This window comes from Serinus canaria, chromosome 7, assembly GCF_022539315.1.
Source record: "Serinus canaria isolate serCan28SL12 chromosome 7, serCan2020, whole genome shotgun sequence".
In the NCBI taxonomy this organism is placed as follows: domain Eukaryota; kingdom Metazoa; phylum Chordata; class Aves; order Passeriformes; family Fringillidae; genus Serinus; species Serinus canaria.
Genome location: NC_066321.1, coordinates 7,106,751 through 7,126,790, shown reverse-complemented (window position 1 = coordinate 7,126,790; position 20,040 = coordinate 7,106,751). Strand labels below are relative to the sequence as shown.

The 20,040-nt window shown below is 39.9% G+C and overlaps 1 protein-coding gene across 7 annotated transcripts in view; it reads right to left on the bottom strand.

The window, feature by feature from the left end:
• Positions 1 to 20,040, bottom strand: part of NCKAP5 (NCK associated protein 5) — a 276,475-nt gene that overhangs the window by 38,732 nt on the left and 217,703 nt on the right. For 3 of the 7 annotated variants that reach the window (XM_018911273.3, XM_050977033.1, XM_018911276.3), the window contains 3 exons: positions 15,990 to 19,834; positions 15,116 to 15,293; positions 10,902 to 10,980 (listed from right to left, as the gene is read on the bottom strand). In XM_018911273.3, coding sequence (XP_018766818.3) covers positions 10,902 to 10,980; positions 15,116 to 15,293; positions 15,990 to 19,834 — 4,102 coding nt within the window. The remainder of the gene's footprint in view (positions 1 to 10,901; positions 10,981 to 15,115; positions 15,294 to 15,989; positions 19,835 to 20,040) is intronic. The other 4 variants (XM_018911275.3, XM_050977035.1, XM_050977036.1 and 1 more) reach the window with 4 other exon arrangements.

Below are 20,040 nucleotides of genomic sequence, written 5' to 3'. Positions count from 1 at the left end.
TCCACATCTCTAAGTGTCTATTAAATACAAAGGTGTCTGTGCAGTTTTCCAGCTGGGGGAGTCTCACTGCCAATGGCACCTGGAATTATCTCTCTTGTATGATGCTGTTGTATTTTCTTTCTAAAAATCTACTCACTGTTCTCAGGAGACAGGATATTAGGAATGGATACTATTTGAGTCCTATTAAAAAAGATATATTGAGACTTATAATTAATTTGAAGAGCAGCTTGAAGCTCTGTGTAAAAGGTAATTAAATGAAACTGGGTGCAGCCTGGCTGTCAATGAGGCCAGCCTAGAAATTCTTTGTGGAGCTATTCCTCTTCTCTGGTTGTATACCCCTCTTTGGCTTTACATTGCCAACCAGCCTTACAACTCTGTAACTATCTCTGAGAAAGTTACAGATGAGTAAGAGCTGAGAAGAAGGAAAAGTCCTCACATCTCAAGCAAGGTGTTAATAAGCAACAGGTCTGCTGCCATGCAGGAATGGAGCTTTCCCGGGCTTTTTCACCAAGCAGAGCCTTCTGTTTCCCTCAGAACCCTGAACTGTGAGGTTGGGAGCCAGGAATTGCACAGTGTCAGGAACACCTTCCTGGGGATGGCTCGTTCAAGGTATGGATGGCTGCTCCCCTTCTAACAGGAAAGACACATCCCAGCTCTCAGGAATGCTGCCTGAACACAGCAAAGCCCAAGACAGGATGGTTTGTTATCTACCCAGGTGCTGAGGCTGCCTCAGCCATGCCTTCCCCATGTCACCACAGGCCTTTCTCTCTCTCTCACTTTATGCCCCAGTTCTTCACATTAAAACACAGAGCTAATCCCACTTCTCCATCCCTGGAGTGCTGCCATGAGGATAAAGGACGTGGATGTTTGGCAGTCAGAGCATAACCAACCTGCAGTGCCTGCCATGAATGATGCTGTGCACAGATACCTCCACTCAGCTTTTCTGGAGGTGGTTCAGCAATTAACAGCCAGCTGCAAAACACTTACAAGAAGCATTAAGACTGGGCTTGTGCTGGTGTTATTAGAGGCAGCTGGTTTATTTTAAGAATAACTGCATTAAAGCGCAGTTAGAGAAGTGAAGAGGTCACACAGCATCTCAGAGACATGGGCTGCACGGGGGCCCAGGGGAGCATTTGGCTGTTCCATGTAGGGCTGCTGCTCACTGGTGACTGGGCTGGAGGCATTTAAGGATAACAGGATGGAAGCACTGATCTACTTGCTGTTAAGCAACTCTCTCATAAATTGGAGTTTGGCTTCACTCACAGTGAGATACTTTCTTTGATTTTCTATTCCCAACAGATAGGACTAGGGATAGTGCTCTAAGCAAAAATGCTGCCTCTGGTAAACATGGACCAGTTTCTAAGTGCATTGGAAGCTCTGGGTTTTGCAAATGCACTAGAGAACGTGCTATATTTATTCTGTAACATCACTGCTTTTTGTTTGTTAGTACAAAAAAATACTAAAATTAAAGCCACATGAATATTAAATTAAGATTTAAATAATTTATTTTTAGTTTTGCCCTGCAGATGGCTTTACTTAAGGGTACTGCTAACAATCACTTAAAATATACATGCACACCTGAAAAAAAAAATTATTTCTTAATTAATAAAAACTTATTAACAGAGTGAGAGCACAAAGCTTTAAGTAACTTTTAGGTGCACTAGAATCCTTCCATTCTGGTACCTAAGTTCAGCTCCTCCAAACCAGCTGAATCAATGTGGAACTAACTGCAGGCAAGCAGGAGCTGGTAAGAAACCATCATGATTTGAAGCAAGAAGAATGAACTCAGATTTTTTTTCAGGAATTCTGTTTTTTTGCAAAAAATGCATGCCATGTTATGTGGTGCTACAAAAACACCATTAGGATGACAGCTTTGAAACAGCATATTGCATCTCTGCTTGTTAAAGAAAGGAAGTAATGAAATTATTCACTGTAAATATATTGATTGATTTCCTTTTCTTTTCCTAACAGTGAACTGTCCAAACACTGAAAAATTGAGTTAATCTAGTATTAAAAACTATGCACTGATTGTATAGGTATTATTTCTCTCTGAGAGTAATTTTTTTGAAGAGTCTGTTTTTCTATCATCTCCAATAATGACTAATTGCATAATCATGTGTCAACAATTCAGGTGTCAGACTGAAGACATGAATCAAAGCTCAAACTCAATTAAAAACAGCAAAAAAATTAAAAATAGGCATCCTATCCTCAGAGTGAGAATCTGAAAGGCACATGCCAATACAGCTCAAACTTAACTGATAATTTAGGTAAAAATGTATTTTTCATAAAAGTTATACTAGATTTCATTGTAGAAAAGGAGCATAAAGTCCCTGTGGGCACAGATGAAACATGTTTAAAATAACACATCCTCTCTAGAAATGCTTTTCAATTTGCTCAGTTGTGCTTCAGCTACATGAATTAATGGGGAATGCATGACTGAAGTTTCATACACACATCCACAGATGGCCCTTGCCAGGAGCAAAAAGACATGTAAAGTAAAAAAGTTTCAAACAGAAGGACTCACACTGCTATGGAGAATACCTGAGTGTGCTATCCTGTAAGAGGTAGGACCATCAGGCACAGTCCTGATTTGATGATAAAAATGAATATAGATTGGGCTAGACTGTAAAATACTGTAAATCAACACAGCAGCACCAACTTCAGAGTGGCAGAACCTGGCCATCCTGTTTAATTGACATTTTAAGCCTGAACGAGACCAGCAGATTCTGGGTATCTTGAATAATAATTAGACTGTATCCTATATATAATGCATAAGGAGACACACTTCTCATTCTAGTGATAAAATTTGGTATTTCTAGGACAGTAGATGTAATGACAAAGAAGGAAATTAACAGCAAATCACTGTGGCTAATAAGGAAGTGTTGAGCCAAAATATTAATTCTCTCCACAGAGGGAAGACAAGCTAGACAGTAGGCAGCAGCAGAGCTGTAGAAGAATTGGCAATTTAACAAATGCTATGTCTACTATCTTTAGAGTACAAAGAAATGATTTGTCTTTGCCAGACTCTGAAGAAGGTAAGCTGACATAAATTAGAAGACATTAATGGATGTTAGTTTCTTATTATTCACATTGGCAAGGTTCTCCATCATCTTCATGAAAATACAAGTATCAATCAGAAAAATGCACAGAAAGTTTCACTCTGTTATCGTAGGCTCCTCCAGACCACCACTTCAAAATCAACCCCTGCAGCAATGTCCAAATGCCAAACAGGTCAAGAACACAGCACAGCTGGCACCATTCCTCCTGCTCCTAGAGCTCCAAGCACACATAATGGCACTCCTCTCTCAGCTGTCTGCTCTGCAGTGTAGCTTGTTCACCTTCTCACCCATACCAAACCACACAAAAAAGCAGGCATTTATTGTAATAAAGTCCCACTGAGAATGTGCAGAGCAACTCAGCAGAAGGAAAGGATATTTAGTCAGCTCTATGCACCAGGGTGAGTATTTGTGATGAGCAAGACCTGGAATGGTAATTAAGGCTGTTGTCCACTGCCCTGGAAAGCCACTCAATAGCAGGATCACACCACATCTTCAGCAGCACAAATATTGCAGCACAGCAACGTGGGACTGCTGAATGTTCTGTACAGTCTCCCAAAGAGATGGCCCACTGGTCAGGGACAGATGTTGAACAATATCCTTGAAGATTTAAAAAACTTGACTGATGAGGTCCCTGAGCAGGACTTCCAACCTGAGGGGATGTTTCTAACACAGGACAGTCAGTTGTTCTTGCAATGCCTGCTAGTTATTAAACCACATTTCCCATCAGTGATGACTCATTTCAGCTGCTCTGGTTCAGGAAAATAAGTAAACAACAGCCACAGGTCATTCCAATGTTGTTGGAGGATCAGAAAATGAAGATTTTGGTGTACAAAAGGGGAGAACAGTGCTTGATAATTGCATGGAAATGTAAAAGCTTTGGGGCTATTACATGGAGACAGCAAATGGCATAAATTTGAGAGACTGACTGAGGTATTTTGGTAAGTCAAAATACAATGGAACTGCTTCTTATCCAGAAGATCTCAGTTCTGTTTGTGCACTTTCAAACATGCCTCCTGTCTATACAGGGACACCATGGGATAAGATTGTGATGGTCTCTCCCATCCTTCAGGACACTTATGGTGTTAGAGTTTGAGCCTTTTTTGGTTTATTTTGGTTTTTTTTTTAATGGACAAGTTTGGATCCCAGCATTGCTAGAGGCAAGCAACAATTTTACTATTTATCAATTAATTATTTTTCTAGCAACTTGGAGTCTAGCCCTTTGGCTTAACAGCTAAGCTGGAAGCTGGTTAGATATGGCAAGTGAGCAGATTTTTAAGTTGCCTGCTATGCTGAACTCCCATTCCAGGGCTCTAGCACACTTGCTAAGCAATTCATCCAGCACCTACAGATCTAACACCAGCCTCTCGCCTTCCACAGGCACACAGGGCTTGGGAAAACAGCTTTGTAAGGATGTGCAAAACTATCCATGCATAACTGTACCATTGCTCATACAGGGGGTTCATGAAAAATCTAATACCTTATCACAACCTGTATCAAAATGGAACATTTTGCAGATTGAAATAGGAACAGGCCCAGGCTGGAAATGGATTCAGTGATAACTGGTTTTGCTTGATGACTTTTATAGACAACCCAGGCGCAGAGACTTCTAGGCATTCCACAGCTTTGCTGGGTGGTGATGGGGAAGATAAAGCAAACAATTTCTCTTTATCTGAAAATGTGTAAATGAATGATCCAACTGCTCTATCAGTTATGATTGCTAAATGGCTCTAAACTTCCATCAATGGCCTGATGAAAGGAATGAATGCTGACAATGATAAATTGTTTTCTCAGGCATTGAGACTTCATGACAAGAGAGGATTTCTTTTGAGGTGAGATGACACCATATCAGTTGAATATTGTTCTTCATTACAGGCTCTGGAGGCACCCAATGATTTGCTGAGCATTTAAGCAAATTGTGGCTTATCCCTTTGCCTCTCCACAGTGATGTGGATCACCTCTCTCTACTGAATGCCCAGGCTATAACACAATAAGTTACTCACCATCTCTCCTCTCTCACTTTTCCTGTTACATTTATCTCAGTAATCCATTACAGACCTCCTGTAATCTGTCTCCAGGTTCTGAGGGTTCCTTAATGTAAATGTGTTTGCTCAAATACATCAGACTTAATGGACATGCTTTAGGATGATGCATGTCTCATTTAATATATTTACCACATTAATCAGGCTTGTTTCCTTCACATCTATTTCAATTCCCCAAGAATGAGAAAACATGAATTTCATAGCTGTTTACTTAGTACCCCAGTAAAACCACCCAGTTTTAGTAGTTTGAATAATGGTAGACAAAACCAAGTGATTGGTTTGGCAGAGGAGGGTGTCCAGTATTTTTTTTCTCTCATTGGAAACCTGGAACAAACTTATTACAAGCAGAGGGACTGCTATTGTTTTCAACAAACTTTGGAATAAGACATTAGATAATTTATATAACTAAGTAAGAGTATCTACATTAAATGGCACATTCAGAAACGAAATATGAAATATAATTTCTCAGTTCCATTGTTCATCAGATCTGGATTTCAGAAAGAAACCAAGAGGGAAAAAAAAAAAAGGCAGATGTCCGTGGAGCAAGGATCTTTTGGTTAGAAATGGTTATTGGTATGGATAGAGAAAGGCTCTGAATGATAGTCTGGATTTGTGCTTGTCCACACAAGCAGTGAGCACCAGTTTCAAATGATGCAGGTGAACAAACATGAGGAGAAAGGTGAGAAAAGAAAATGTATCTTTTTGTAGGAAAAACATACATAAGAACCAGGAAGAAAAGAGGAGCAGTAAAAAACTTCTCTGGAGCACTAAGAAGAATGCAGGCCCTTGTCACAGAGAAGTCTGCTCATGAAGTGTGTTTTCTTATTATCATATGTATAATTTCATAGCATGGCTACTGAGTGCTGAATAAAACAATATCAGAATACAAAAGCCAAGGTTAACATCCTCAATATTTGATATGTTAATACAAATAATTGTAATGCTGACATTTCATTTTAAGTCAAACCCACCTCTATCTGCAAAGTTACACGTTCTACCTTTGCTATCAATATATCTGTAAAATTACTATCAAGGAGCTGGCAGCTTATCTATCAAACTTTCTGTGAAGGACACTCCTGATTTCTATTGAACATGGGCTTTGATCACTTTGCTGTATATAAAGCTTAATGGAGGGGATTGTAAAACACAATGCAACATATAAAATACTCACTATACTTCCTCTCTGGAACATGAAGCATCTAAGGGATTCTACCAAACACTCCCTAAGAAGACAAACCTCAAAAAAGTTTCTTCCTTTTTCTGACCAGATTGCCTTTAAATTACACTGCAAAACCCTTCTGAAAGGTTGTTCTTGGAAAGCAGAAAAAATGATGATCAAACCTGCCATAAGGCAGATGATTATCAAGAACTTTAATGGATTGGAGCGCTGGGCTACAGCAGAGCTACAAAAGAATCCCTTGACCTCAGTGGGTGTTTTTGTTCTGGCACAAAGCACCAAAGCCTCCAGTGCACTTTTAATGTTGCTTTAATAGTGTGGAAGCCCAACCCTTTACCTAGCTAGAGACTTTTCAAAAGCCTTTAAAGTCTCTGAAGACATTTGCTCTGTATTATCTACAAGGTTCCCATTTAACACTGGATGAATCCATTCAGAGCAACTGACCTGGACCTCTAATGAAAATTTGACAAATATTAGTTCCAAGTCCTTCTTCAAAGTTTCAAGAATTCTGGCTACATTTATCTTCATCATCTCTGCCCAGCTCTGAATTTCACTTGGAATTCTCCAAACAAACAGCAGGGTCAATGCACAGTTAGGTGATTTGTTTCCAGGAACTGTGAATCTTTCTGCTGTGGATTCTAACCCCAGCCTGCCTCAGGGATTTTACTCCCCACACAACTGCAGTAGGAAGTGCCTTGTGCTTCCAGTGGAGCAGGCAGTGCCAATAACACCCAGATGGATTTTGGATTGCCATGACCAATTCTTCTGTTATCAAGTATTTTCTCTCTAGAGAACCCACAAAAACCTTCTGCTCTATTCAGTTTGTTAACATCTATTTCATTCTTACCAGTGATGTTATTTTGATGAAAAAAATCTACTTGCAGTGCTGCCCCTGATATCCAAACTGAACAGGCTTTTATTATACAATCAATCTGGCCTTTTAGCTCAAGCAGTGACATATCAAATATAGCATTTGAAACCAGAGGCTTTCCAGTTCAATAAAACAATTCCTCCAGATGAACTGTCCATGCTTTGACGTACTCCCTGAATTTCAGTGCTTTAGACCAGAAGAGTTTGATTCACTTATGTTGCTAAGGATGAAATGCCTGCTGGAAACCCACAATGGTAAACAAACACACTCACACATTGAAATATCTGTGACAAAAAAAGAAACCCTCTTTCTTTTTACTGAAACCTGAGTGTAAATTGTAGAACAGACTTGAAACTTTCTCAGACACTTCTCATCAGCCTGTATAAGCTGAGGCTGTTTTGTGTGAAGCTTGAGGATATCATTAGCAAAAAGCTTATTCCAAGCTGATTTGCCCTTCTAGCAAAATTTCACCCATTTGCAGTAACAGATATGGAAACTGGACCCAGAAAAATTATTATCATGCACCTTTCAAACTGGGGTTTGATAAATCACCAAAGTGTTGCTGTCTGAGAAAATGGCACATTCAGACTTTCCCTTCAGCCTCAGCAGAGGTTCATACCAACACTGAAGAATGATATGATTAATTACAACTAAATTTCCTGTTCATTACAGATACATTCCCAAAAAGAAAACAGCCTGTTAATTTGTGTATACTCAAAAATACTGTTGCTCCATACCCTAGTATTCCCATGTGAAGCTGACTGCAAGAATGAATTCTTCAGTAATTAGCATTTGTTTGCTTGTGCCATGGATTTTTGACTTTTCCCTTGAAGCTGTTTATCAATGAAAATTCTGAATGCATTTTAATTAATACAATCACACTTTTCCAGGAGCAGCTGCTAATTTGAAACAGTAGTTGAAATATGAAATATTGAACTTTTTATTGTTTTTTTCCTCTCAAGATGTCTAATTATTACATTCTGTATGTAAAGGTGTCATCTGTAATTGTCTTGTAAATTTTTGGGTCATTGTGACAATGGGGAAATTCAAGACAAATAATGACACTTCTTCCCCCTTGGGGGGAACAGAATTCTTTTTCTTTGTAAAATGAAGGTGCCTTTTTTTATGTTTACATGGGAACAATACTGTCAGGATCTTGACACATCATCTGTGCATTCAATAAAGGAATTTTATGTATAGGAATACTCAAAGACCCTGCTGTACCTGTCTCAGCTGGGGAATCTGCCATGACATGAAGAAGAAGTCACTATTTTCATCATGTCCTTTCCTCTTAGGTACTTCAGCATTTTCCACTTCATCCTCTCTCAAAACACAACTGCTTTATTGCAAAGGGCTTGAGGGAAGAGCCCTGAGGATGACTGGACTTCAAAGGGATCCTCAGGGGTCCTTAGGTCTGCTGTCTGTGGGGGTGGCAGCACTGGCAGCATCTCTGCTTCCTCACTGACACCACAGCAAAGGCACACAGGGTGTAACACATTTTAAAAAACTTTCAAAATGGTTTAAGTCTATTTTGAAGAACAATATAGCACAATATAATGACTGCTTCATATGGAAATGCTCATGTGTTCCTGAGATATAGGTATATAGGAGGGAATTTGTACATAACTGGGCATCATTGCTTTCTTTCAGCTGAGCAAACCTGAAGAGCCAGCACAATACCTCAATTGCTTTAGATCAGCAACTGACAATTAAAAACCTAGCAAGTGGTATTTGACACATTTTTTGATCCATACCCAGGAGCATCTCACTGTTAGAACGTGCTGAACCAGACTTGTCTCACATTGCACCTCCCCAGAGGACTGTCATGAGTACCTTGTTTATTGGTGAACTGGGCAGGACTGCTGTCAGGTTAGTTATTTTAGTGACAGCTACAGAAACACATGCTTTTCCTGCTGCATAAAAAACATTTTCCTTGCTTAATGATAGCTTTTCTGCCATACTCTCAGCTCTAAGTCTGTTTTCATAAAACCCAGTAGAATAAATGCATTAAAATACAGCAAAAAAACCCACAGCAAACTTTGTTTTCTGGGGAAATGGCCTTAAGCTGATGGAGAGTGGATTCAGGAATTAGTAAGAAATTGTTTACTTAGAAGGGTGTTGAGGCAATGGAACAGGTTAGTGAGAGAAGCTGTGGCTGCAGAGAGTTTCAGCAGGGGGAAGAATCAGTATCTTTCTATGAAAACTTTTGTATCAGAAAAATGCCAGAACCTCTATAAAGAAATTTTAAAAGCATCTGACAACCTGCTCCATAACCATTATGTCCTGTCAGAGACTTGGATTTGGTGCCTGTGGGAGGAGCAAAATATTCATATCTCAAAAGGCACCAGAACTATTTATTACAGGCTGCAATAACAAATAAAATACCAAAATATAGCAATTAGGCCTCAGCCACAATCACCAATTACACTGATGAACAACAAGGATACTCTGGAGTCTTTTTACAAAAAATAAAAAAACAAACCCAAAACTCTGCAAATAGTTGTTTGTTTGTTTTTTTTTTTTCTTTTTCAGTCTCTAGATTAAAAAATTGAAACATTTCCCATAATTCAAAGTAAAAGCTTTGAGAATTTTTGGTATGGATGCAAAACAATTATTTCAGTGTGAGGAAAAATAATTTTGAACAATCTTAGGTGAGGTATTGTCTGCTGAACAATTTCTGGTACCAGAAAAGAAGTCCTTTCTGTACAGCATGAGAGGCATGAATTTCTGTTTGTGAGTCTCTGCTAGTGCCTGCCACTGACAGAATGCCCTCAGAGCCTTACACTGTGCAAAGTTCTTGTTATTCAGCTGTTGTCATGGAGCCAGGTGATGGCTGAGCTCTCAGAAAGGGAAGAGTTTAGGGATCTTTCCTTCAGGTAACACAGCCAGAGTTTATTTGTCTGAATTTGGGACTGAAAGGGCTGTACAAGTCAATGAAGCATGCAAACATTTTCCTCCTGCCCCCAAAAGAAATGTGTTTTGACATGATACCTCTGCTTGGGCTTGCTGGTTTGGAAGTACCAGTGAAATGAAAGAGATTCTGGCAAGAGAAAATGGAATCAGATTTTAACTTTTTAATGAAATTTTTTACTGCAGCCTCTACTGCAAAGGGAACTTGCTAAAGGTGAGTTTTCCTTGTTCAGTCAGTTGTTTATATTGGTGACACTCTGCTCTAATACAAACCTCAGACTTCTGTTCTGTCCTCCATTGCCTACTAGATAATTTTAAATGTACTGAGATTAAAAATTACTGTGTGCCAGCCACGAGGCAGGGTGCATGGTGCTACCCTTCCACAGCAAAGGCAACTTTATTTTCAACAACAGCTTTAAGGACTTTTGAACAGACACCTGTTTGCTGTTCCTTGTGGTTTAGTTTATCACAGCAATTATTCTGCCATTTAAATTTTATTCTAAATTTTACTAGTTCAAGGCCAGATGACAGAGTTACAGTATGTCAGTATTATTCCCACTGAAATACTGCACAACAACCCTTATGATGAGCCACTGTGTGTAACCCACAGTTCTTGGGGGCTGAAATGATCTTTCCTAACCCAAGGCCCTCCAATCAAACATTGCACTGACCCACAATTGCAATGGTGTGTACTCATCTCATGCATTTGATGAAATCTGGCTATTTGGGAGCTAAATGAAGGCTAAAGCTGACATAAGGGGGCAAACAAACAAAGTAATGAGAATTAAACATGTCTTTTTTGCAAGGGACAGCAATAAAATCCAGTGTAAAATATAATTCTGTACCTATCACATGACTCTGACATGTAGTCCTTGTCATGGGGTCCTCCTCTTCTTCTTGCAGGTTCTCTGTGACTACTTTAGCCTGTACACAGTGCAACAACAAAAGTGAAGAACATCTGTGACTCTGTTTATGTTGCTTCATGACAACTACAGAATGTTTTGCAGAAATAAATCAGAGTAAAGTTACATGGCAGCTAAGAGTGGAATATATAACCTGTCTTAGTCTATGAATGATGTCTGACGATAACAACTTTAATTTCATTCAAAATCACAATATGCAGCAATGAAAAATACCCTTGGAAGATCCACTTCTTCAAAATAAAAACCTAATATATGGTGTGGTATCTCTTCAGTTCAGTTTGCAAACACTAAACTTTGTCATTTTTATTTCCACCTCTGTTTAAAAGCATTTATTACCTAGACAGAGAGAAAAAATTCATTTAAGAATGCAGTGCACTCGAAGAGCCTGTGTGAGGTAGTCAAGTTTGTGTTATTCAAATCCCTCAGATATTATGGGTTTTTTCCCAAGGTGTATCCCTGCCCTGTCATTCTGCACTCCTATTTCCCAGGAGCACAGATAATCTGAGTCCCTCCCTAGCACACAGTGAAATCCCCCTCCCTCCACCACGAGCCATCAGTGGCCACCATTCAGTTTCAAGGACATATTTTTCTGCCATGCTCCATGAATCAAACAGGAATAAAGATACTTCCAGGGTGATGAGAGGAGGAAAGGCAGCACCACAGAAAAAATTGCTTTCAATACCTGAGGGATCTTAAATTATTTGCTAATCACTCTCTGCTGTTTTAAACTGCTTACAGCATGCTCACAGTAACAAGAGCACATTTTGTGATCGAAACCTCTGGAATTTATCATCATTTGCACGACGTATCTTTGATCACAGTGTAAATCCTGCTGGCTGGGTTACACAAGTTGCCCTGTTGACCTCTTGTGAGCAGCCCAAGTAGGACACCAAACACTTGCTCCCCAGATTTTTAAAACTGCATTTATCATCTCTTAATCCCAGGTGTTTGACTGCATCTTTTCTTTCTTAGGAAGTGCCTCTCTTCAGGCTATGGAAAATGAGGAGGGGCTGTTCATCTGGCACCCAGTTCCAGGTGGAACAGTTTCTCATATTTGCACAGGGCACGGCCAAGTGCTGCTGTGACATTTCACAATATTGGGATAGATCCCTGGGTGTTCCCCAAACACACAGACTGAGCACACACAGTGCCACACAAAACTCCTGGTGCCTTGGGTTTGGTGCCACATTTCTACCTCACAAAGAGAAACCCGTGGCTGTTCTAAATCACCCAGGGCTGTAATAAAATCACAAAGATGAAATGAAGCAGTGCAGCACAAAAATGATTGTATCTCACCTAAAGCTCCAGCCAAGGACATGAAAAAGTACTGGAGAACATGGAATATCCTCGGTGTAGGCTCAAGTGTTATGTATTTCTGCTGGCTGGCCTTTAGAGCAAAGAGCTTTTTTGATGAACACTAACGGGAAGTGTATCCCTCTGAAGGTGAATGCACAAGGCCACCATTGGTAGAACACTGCTTTTTCCATAAATTCTCTGGCAGTCCAGCAATAACATTCTTTGCATGAACAGAAATCAGAGGTAATTGGCGCATGTGTTATGGTGTAACAGTGCCTCAAGCCTTTACCTGGCACATCATAAGAAAAGTGATTTAATCATCAAAAATTAAATAGCTTTTAAAGGAAAAGATTGTGCTAGAAAATGAATGTTAGCAACTGTTCTGGCCAGGATTTAAAGCAGCAGTATATATCTGATAAGCAGTTTGGAAATACAGCAGCTTCTGCACTGAACCGTGTGACTGAGTGCACTTTGCATTGTTCAGAAAAGAAAAGAAATCTTCCTGGTTTAGGGCTTTTAAAAAGATTTATGCTGTTTTCTCCAAAAGCATTAATTTTGTCTTTTTATGAAGGAAAAAAATGCACAACAGGTCATTCTACTGCATGTGTCTGTTTTCAGTCACAGCTATCTCCCAGCCCTTTGCAATCTGCTTCAAAGGAAGCAGACACCAAAAATAACTGGAAATGATAGTAATAAGATTCATGAACTTTGAATTTAAAGACTTTGCATTGTTCTTCTTCTAGAAGTTTGGAGGACAAGATGAAATACCACATATTGAGGAATCTTAAGGTATATCTCTTTCATAAGTTAGCATTAATAACTGTAAGCACATTTAAAATCTTGTTTTTCTGTATGTCATCAGTCTCTTGGCACTAGATATTTCTTTCAGGAATTAAGTGCCACAGAAAACACAATATGAAACTCAAAAAAGTGAAACATATAAATGTAACTTAATCTTCAGAAACCACACAAAAATACTTTGTTTCCCTGCTAACAAAAGAGTGTATGGTGTGGCAGAAGTAATGCCTTTTCACCATGACTAACATGTTCTTAAAAAATAAACAGTATAATTAGCATTTCTCCATTATTTATGTACATTAAGAACAATCTTTGTAGTTCCTTCACAAAATGAAGTGTGTTTCTTTAAGATATACTTCAAAGACTATTATAGCAGCATTTAGAAAGACTTCACAAAATGACAGACAAAAAGCAGAGGAAATTATTGCAGCATTAGAAAATAATAAGTTAGAATGAAATTGTAGAAGCAATGTGTAGAGTTTTTGTACTTCTGTACAGTGAAGAAAGCTGTCAGGACCATATTAAATGGGGCATAGTTAAACTGAGTGGCTCTGATAAGGGGCTCTGCTCTGCTATCTAAGTTCTAGATCAGTTGGATTGAATTTCCTGCATATTGCACATTTCCAGACTTTCATTCTCTCTCTTTCCTTTCAGTGACACTACAAGGACAGCCTTAGATATGCTTATAATTTGTGGTTTTATAATGCAGGAGACATCGACATTTTCAAAGAAGAGATGATACCAGAGGAGTCAGGAGGAAAGTTTTCAAACACATTCATTTTGCATATGTTCCCTGTAAGTTTAAAAAAAAAAATGACCTTGCAGATGTTCTCAGCAAAGACGTCTGTATTAAAGTAAAAAAAAAGGAAAAAAAAAAAATTGCCTGAATTTGAAACTATGTATGGAATGTCATGAAACTATGTATGGAATGCCTTAACCTCAAGCATCCTCAACATCAGCCCTAAGCTGAGTTTTTTCATTTCCCATTACAAAGCTTTTTGCAATGTTCCCAGAGAGTTTGTATTTCAGATTTCCCAGCTGTATGTGCTGAACTTCAGAACCTCAGATCTATCAGAACACAAAAGGAACAGCCTCAGCCTCAGAGCAGGTATTATATTTGGCACCAGTTTCCAGGCTGTTTGTTAAAATTGTGGTTATGGTTAATAATAATCATAATAATCTGGACAAGACAGCTATCTCAGGAGTGAGAATGCTGTAGAGTTATTTCTGCTCTCCTTGTGCTGGACTTTAAAACATCGTGGGGAAGGTCCTTGCTAGGCAAGACACTGCTCATTAAATTCTAAGGTTAATTAAAAGAAGCTTCACCAGGAAGGGCACCCCTTCAGCCTGACTTTACTCTGTATGAACACTTCTCAATGCAGGAAAGTTAGTCCAGAACCAGACTCCAGCAGCTAACAGAAAACAGGGTAATTTTTCTTCTGCATAACAACATTCCTCCTCTCTGAGTAAATTAAATTATCAGGTACAGTTAGTACCTTACTGAAGTATAAAGCCAACTACAGGCCTTAACAGGGAGATTTTTAATGGTACAGAGTGAGATGCAGGTCCAATGTATGCTTTTGCTTTTGAACATTCCCTCTTAAGTGACAAATATTCCCAAATGTGGTCAAATTATTTGCCTTTTCCACACCAGCAGGGTACTTTTTAGGCTTAATGACTTCTGTAATGTTCAGAGGAATGTTCAATACTGGCATGCAATTTTAAGGGAAAGGGGAAAAAATAAAATAAAAAAATGGTCCTATCATTTCACTCTACTACAGTATGATTATAGCATCATTGTGCATGGATCTTCACAGGAATTGAATTGCCAGCAGAAGCAGTAGAATCTTCATGACTATCTGTATAATGTGGCCTATAGCCAAGCTGCCAACTTTTGTATTAATTCACAATCCTCTAGCTACACAATATCCTTCTATCTTATATATAAACAGTTATTATCCTGTTTGCCTGCAATGGCAATAAGAAACACATCCAGAAGTTAAAAAGAAGGTAACAATGTTTTCATGTACCGAAGCACTTACCAGGGTCTGATTCTGCATTTCCATATCAGCTTTTGTGTTGCTGTTTTTCCTGTGGTTTCCTTGAGAGCTGATAGAGTTGCCGTGAAGAGCGGAGCCCTGGGAGCTGCCCTTCGACACACTCCTGTAGGAAACATTATTTGATCCACTTTCTGTCTGCTGAGCTGCTTTCTTATCAACTCTGCAGGTAGAGAGTGATTCCTCTGATAAATTGCATTGCCCTTCTTCAATCACTCTACTTTCCCATTCCTTTAATGTTTAAAGTAACCTCTCTGTATCTTTCTGTCTCTAGACCTTTGAGTGATAAATGTTTCTAACTAGCCTTGATCAAACCTGTCACTTGCAATTTCAGGTAGTATATCAATTTAGCCTTTCACATGTGATGATTTATGTTATATTTGGGACTGCTGTGGGGCAAACGTGAAAACATAATATACCCATTGCTAAGTTCTTCTGTGACCAAAGGTTGTGAGAGCTGGAAAGGTAATTAATTCTGACAAGTTACCAAATATGTGTTTTCTGGTTACAGTACAGGAAGATGGAATACATTAAAACATGTACCTAATTACCCTCTATATTTACACACCATCTGCCTAGATTATTGATTTCTGGAATAATTTGAATTATCAGCTCAGCTGTAACTCGCCTATCTTTAATTTCAAAGACCAATGGTTTGGTTAAAGTAACATGAACAAAATTATCATTTCATTCTGAGTACCTTTTTTTTTTCCCTGTAGAGAATAAAGTCCAAATTGTGCACCTACTGTTTGTACTGTGTATTCTTAGCACAAAAAGAACATACATTGAACTCCACATCTGGGCCTCTGTAAAGCTACACGGACATCAACACATCCCACGCTGTGTTCTGGAGTTTTACCTGTTTAAAAGCTCTCTCATGAAGCTGTCTTTTGGTGAGTAGGCAGCTGTGGTAGAACCTCTGACTTGGTCACCCTCAGTCTCACTAGGAGAGTCTTGGGAAGGCTTCACAATTTTGCTCTCCATGGCTAAAATGTCACCATGGTCAGCTTTCCTGTTAATTTGATTTTCTATTTCACAGTGCTGCTCGGTTTTCTTCTTTTCTTTTCTTCTCTCTAATTTTGCCTGCTTAATTCCAAATCCTGAAACTTTTGTATCCTTTTTTTCCACCTTAGTTTTAGGAACATCAGCCTTCCTGCTACTCAGTGCTGGGAGCTTACTCTTTCGGAAGCCAAACCAACTGGCTATAGAAGGGCCAGTCTTTTGCTTAGTCTCCACAGTGGGGGATTTGGTTTGTCCCTGACCCTTTTGCACATTTTCTTGAATGCATAACATGACTTTCTCCTCTATTGTAGGTTGCAGAGATGGAGAACTCAGAAGATCATTAACCTTCTCAGAAGTTTCTGCTAATTTTAAAGACATTTGCTGTCTTCGTGACCTTGTTGCTTCCAGTTTATGAGGACACTTTACTCCATCAAAACTTTGGAAGGACAAAATTTGTTTGGAAGATACAGTAGCCGAGGCTTCTAACTCCAGTTCTGCTGACAGAACACTTTTTTTACCTAGAGCTTCATGCTTAAAGCTTTCAGTGCTTTTCTCACTCTGCACAGATAGACTGCGTGCATCTTTCTGAGAAAATGGTTTGCTTCCATCACATTTTGAAGCGCTGTGAAACTGGTCTACTTTTTGAGATGATCTGAAGGGCAATTTGCTTGGGCTTACATGCTGGCTATTGCAACTACTCATACTTCCAAGAGAGCCTTGTCTAGGACAAGAATTTTCTGTGGGTTTACCAGTATATAAAAGAGCCTCCGGTGTCCCTGCTGTCCCAGGAGTAGCCTTGATCTGAAGCCCTTCCACGCCTGAGTTCTGCCTCGTTAGAGAATTGCCTCTGTCAGAAGTGTTAGTAATGATCTGAGTCCGTACTTTCCCGAGCCCTTCAGTCCCAGGGGCAGATGGCTTCTCCCCTGTGTGGATGCTGAAACTCTGACTGCGAGCTTTCGCTCCGTTCATGCCCAGAGCCGGCTTCAAGTGCGACTTGTTGCCGGAAGAAACAGATCTCTTAACTAATTTGTTTTCTAATCCATCTCCTCTGTCTACCACCAAGCTGCAGCTTTCATGTGCATGAGCTGATGCTGTATCCATACTAAGTCCCACAGCACAATTACGTTTTACTTCAACATCAGACCTGGAGTCCTTTAATTCTGCACCTGCTGCACCTTTGGTGCTTACACCTACAGACTCGCTTTGCTTGTACTTACTGGAGCTCCCATTACTTTTGGAAGCTGCATTTATGCTGTCTTTTTCCTGCTTCCCTGGTACAGTAGAGCTCTTGCGGAGAAGCTGGGGAGATTTGACAAATAATTTCAGTCCTACAGGGAGACGGGTTTTCATTCCTCTCTCGTTAGAGTTTTGAGAGGCGTGCGCAGCATCGCCAGCAGGAAACGGCGCTGACGGGAAATTGTTTACCTGAGATAGCAGAGGCTCACTTGTGCTCATTGTGTGACACTGAGGAGCTGTGGGGAGAATGCTTGGCATCTTTTGTAGCTGATCCAACCCACTGTCACTGGAAATATTGTTTCTGCTGGAATAGGTGTCTTGTGAAGGAGTCGTTTCCAGTGATGGACAGCCTAGAGAAAAGGACCTGGCTGTTTGAAAATCTGTGCTGGAATACTCACGATTCCTGTGGAGACCCACCTGATTAGGATTTTTTGGGCAGACTTGCTTTGTGGAAACTTTGGAAAGTCCTTGGCATGCACTGTGGGATTGCTGAGATGTGCATTTATTTTGCATAATTCCTTCTGCATTTTCTTGAAGGTAAGATAATTCAATTTTGGCCCCAGAAGATACATTTTTTGCTTGCATTTCATGACCAGATTGATTATGAAAGCCAGAGTTCACAGTTCCTTTTAATGGAGATGATTTCAGTACATTTTTTGCTGTTTCAGTGGGACCAGCTCCTCCTAACTTTACTGCTAGAGGTGGAGAATTAGCATAATTAGGCCGAATCAACAGGGATGTTGACCTGCCTGGAGGAAGGGGTGGGGACGGAGACCGGGCTTCCACAGTAGCTAAATCACAATGAAAGTCTCTGGTTGGAAGTTCCCCATAGCTACTGGTCTCTATAAGGTGCTGAGGCAACAGTGGTGATGCTGGACTCTGACTCTTTGGATACTTTGACCCATCTCCTCTGCCAGGACATTTCCAGTCAGGCAGGGCGTGGGCAGGGGGCTTTGGAACCTGAAATTCAACTTTTGAATCAAAATGACGAGGAGGGCTTTGAGCCTTTTTGAATCTTGAAAGCTTTACAGGTGGCAGAGCAGGTGATTTCTCAAGGGCTGTGGGGCCCACTGACAGAGCTACAGGTGCCTCCCCACTCTCAGACATCAGAGTTTTTTGGGGAGAAAATTTACCTCTGCTGGGTATTTTAGTGACATTTGGCTTTTGATTGATTCCTGCATGCACAGTGGAGCTTGAATTGGCCTTGCATGATGCATCATGCACTGGCTTCACTAGTTTCTGTCGTGAAGCATTTTGCTGTGTCACCCTTCCACAGCGTGAAGATTCACCACAGGTCAGGGGGACAGCTGTATTTTTATTCCCTGTATTATCTTCAAGAGTATTTTTCCCAGTTTCATCTTCCTGTCTTTCTGGAGCAGTGTAGTTTCTAGCATTGGGTCCTGGCTGCAAATCAGCTCTTCCCTGAGGTATAAGTTCAGTGTATTCTGCACTGGACATCGTTTGTGGCTGGTTGATTGAGATCTCATTTCTTGTTACAGTGACAACTCCAGTTTGATGTGAGCTGATTTCAATTGGCTCACCATCCTTAGCATCGTATATTACTGTAACACACTCCTCAGAAGAGGTCTTCTTTATAACCTTTTGTTGCTTAATGAAATTACATGGCTTGGGCCTAATGTCTGGGTGAACAGGTATCTGGTTCTCTTCCTTGTCAGTAGATACAAACTGAGAACTCTCCGTGACTTTGAGCAAGTCAGAGGACTTTGTGTACTTCTCAGGAAAGGGAGCTGCTAATAAATCTGAGGGACTTTTCTCATCACTGCTTTCTATATGCAATTCATCCAAGACTTCATTGTCATCAGTGTCTGAAAGCTGAAAATTAAAGTCCTTCCAGCCTATATTAGAATGGCTTTGATTTAACTGTAACTCAGGCAGCTTTGCTCTGGTGCATGATTTTACTTCTGCCTGAAATCCACTGACAAAACTAGTCAATTTCTCAGGTCTTTCCTTTGAATTAAAAAACGGACTTCTTTCTGGCAAATGTTTCCTGTTAGGATCCCAGTCAAAGAGACTGTCAGAAATGCTATGAGTTAATTTGTTACAATAGGTCCTGCGGTCTTTGCTTGGAACTTCCTGCAGCAACAGCAAGGATGAAGAGTCATCATCTGCATCATCATGGGAATCTGAATCATAAGAGAAAGTTTTGTTGTGCTCAACGCAAACACTTCCCATTTCCATTGGCTTACAGTGAGTCTGTTCATTGTGGCCACCACACTTAATTCCAGGGGAATATATTCCTTCGTTGGAGTTCATGCAATCTTTGTAACCCCATTTTGATCTTACTGAAGGTGGCTCAAGTAGCATTTTTTGCTCCTGCAGTTTTTTCAGCCCTTCTAAGATATGGTTTTCCTTGATACGAGTTGGAGGTAGATCATCTGCAGGACTTGAGAGGTTGCTTGGGAGTGAAGAACCAATGCTTATTCTTTTATCCCATCTCACGGATGACTGTCAAAAGAAAATAAAAATCACTTGTGTTACAAGTGCTGTCAATAAAAGTGTTGCCATTTGGGTAAAGAGATAGAGGAGTTGCATAAGGGCATTGCATTCCATTCTTTTCTATTTAAAGCAAAGTTCCTTTTCAATAAAGGATTTTACAGTGGTGTGAAGGCTGCAGTGCATTAAAAAGCTGTAGGAAGAACAATACGAATGGA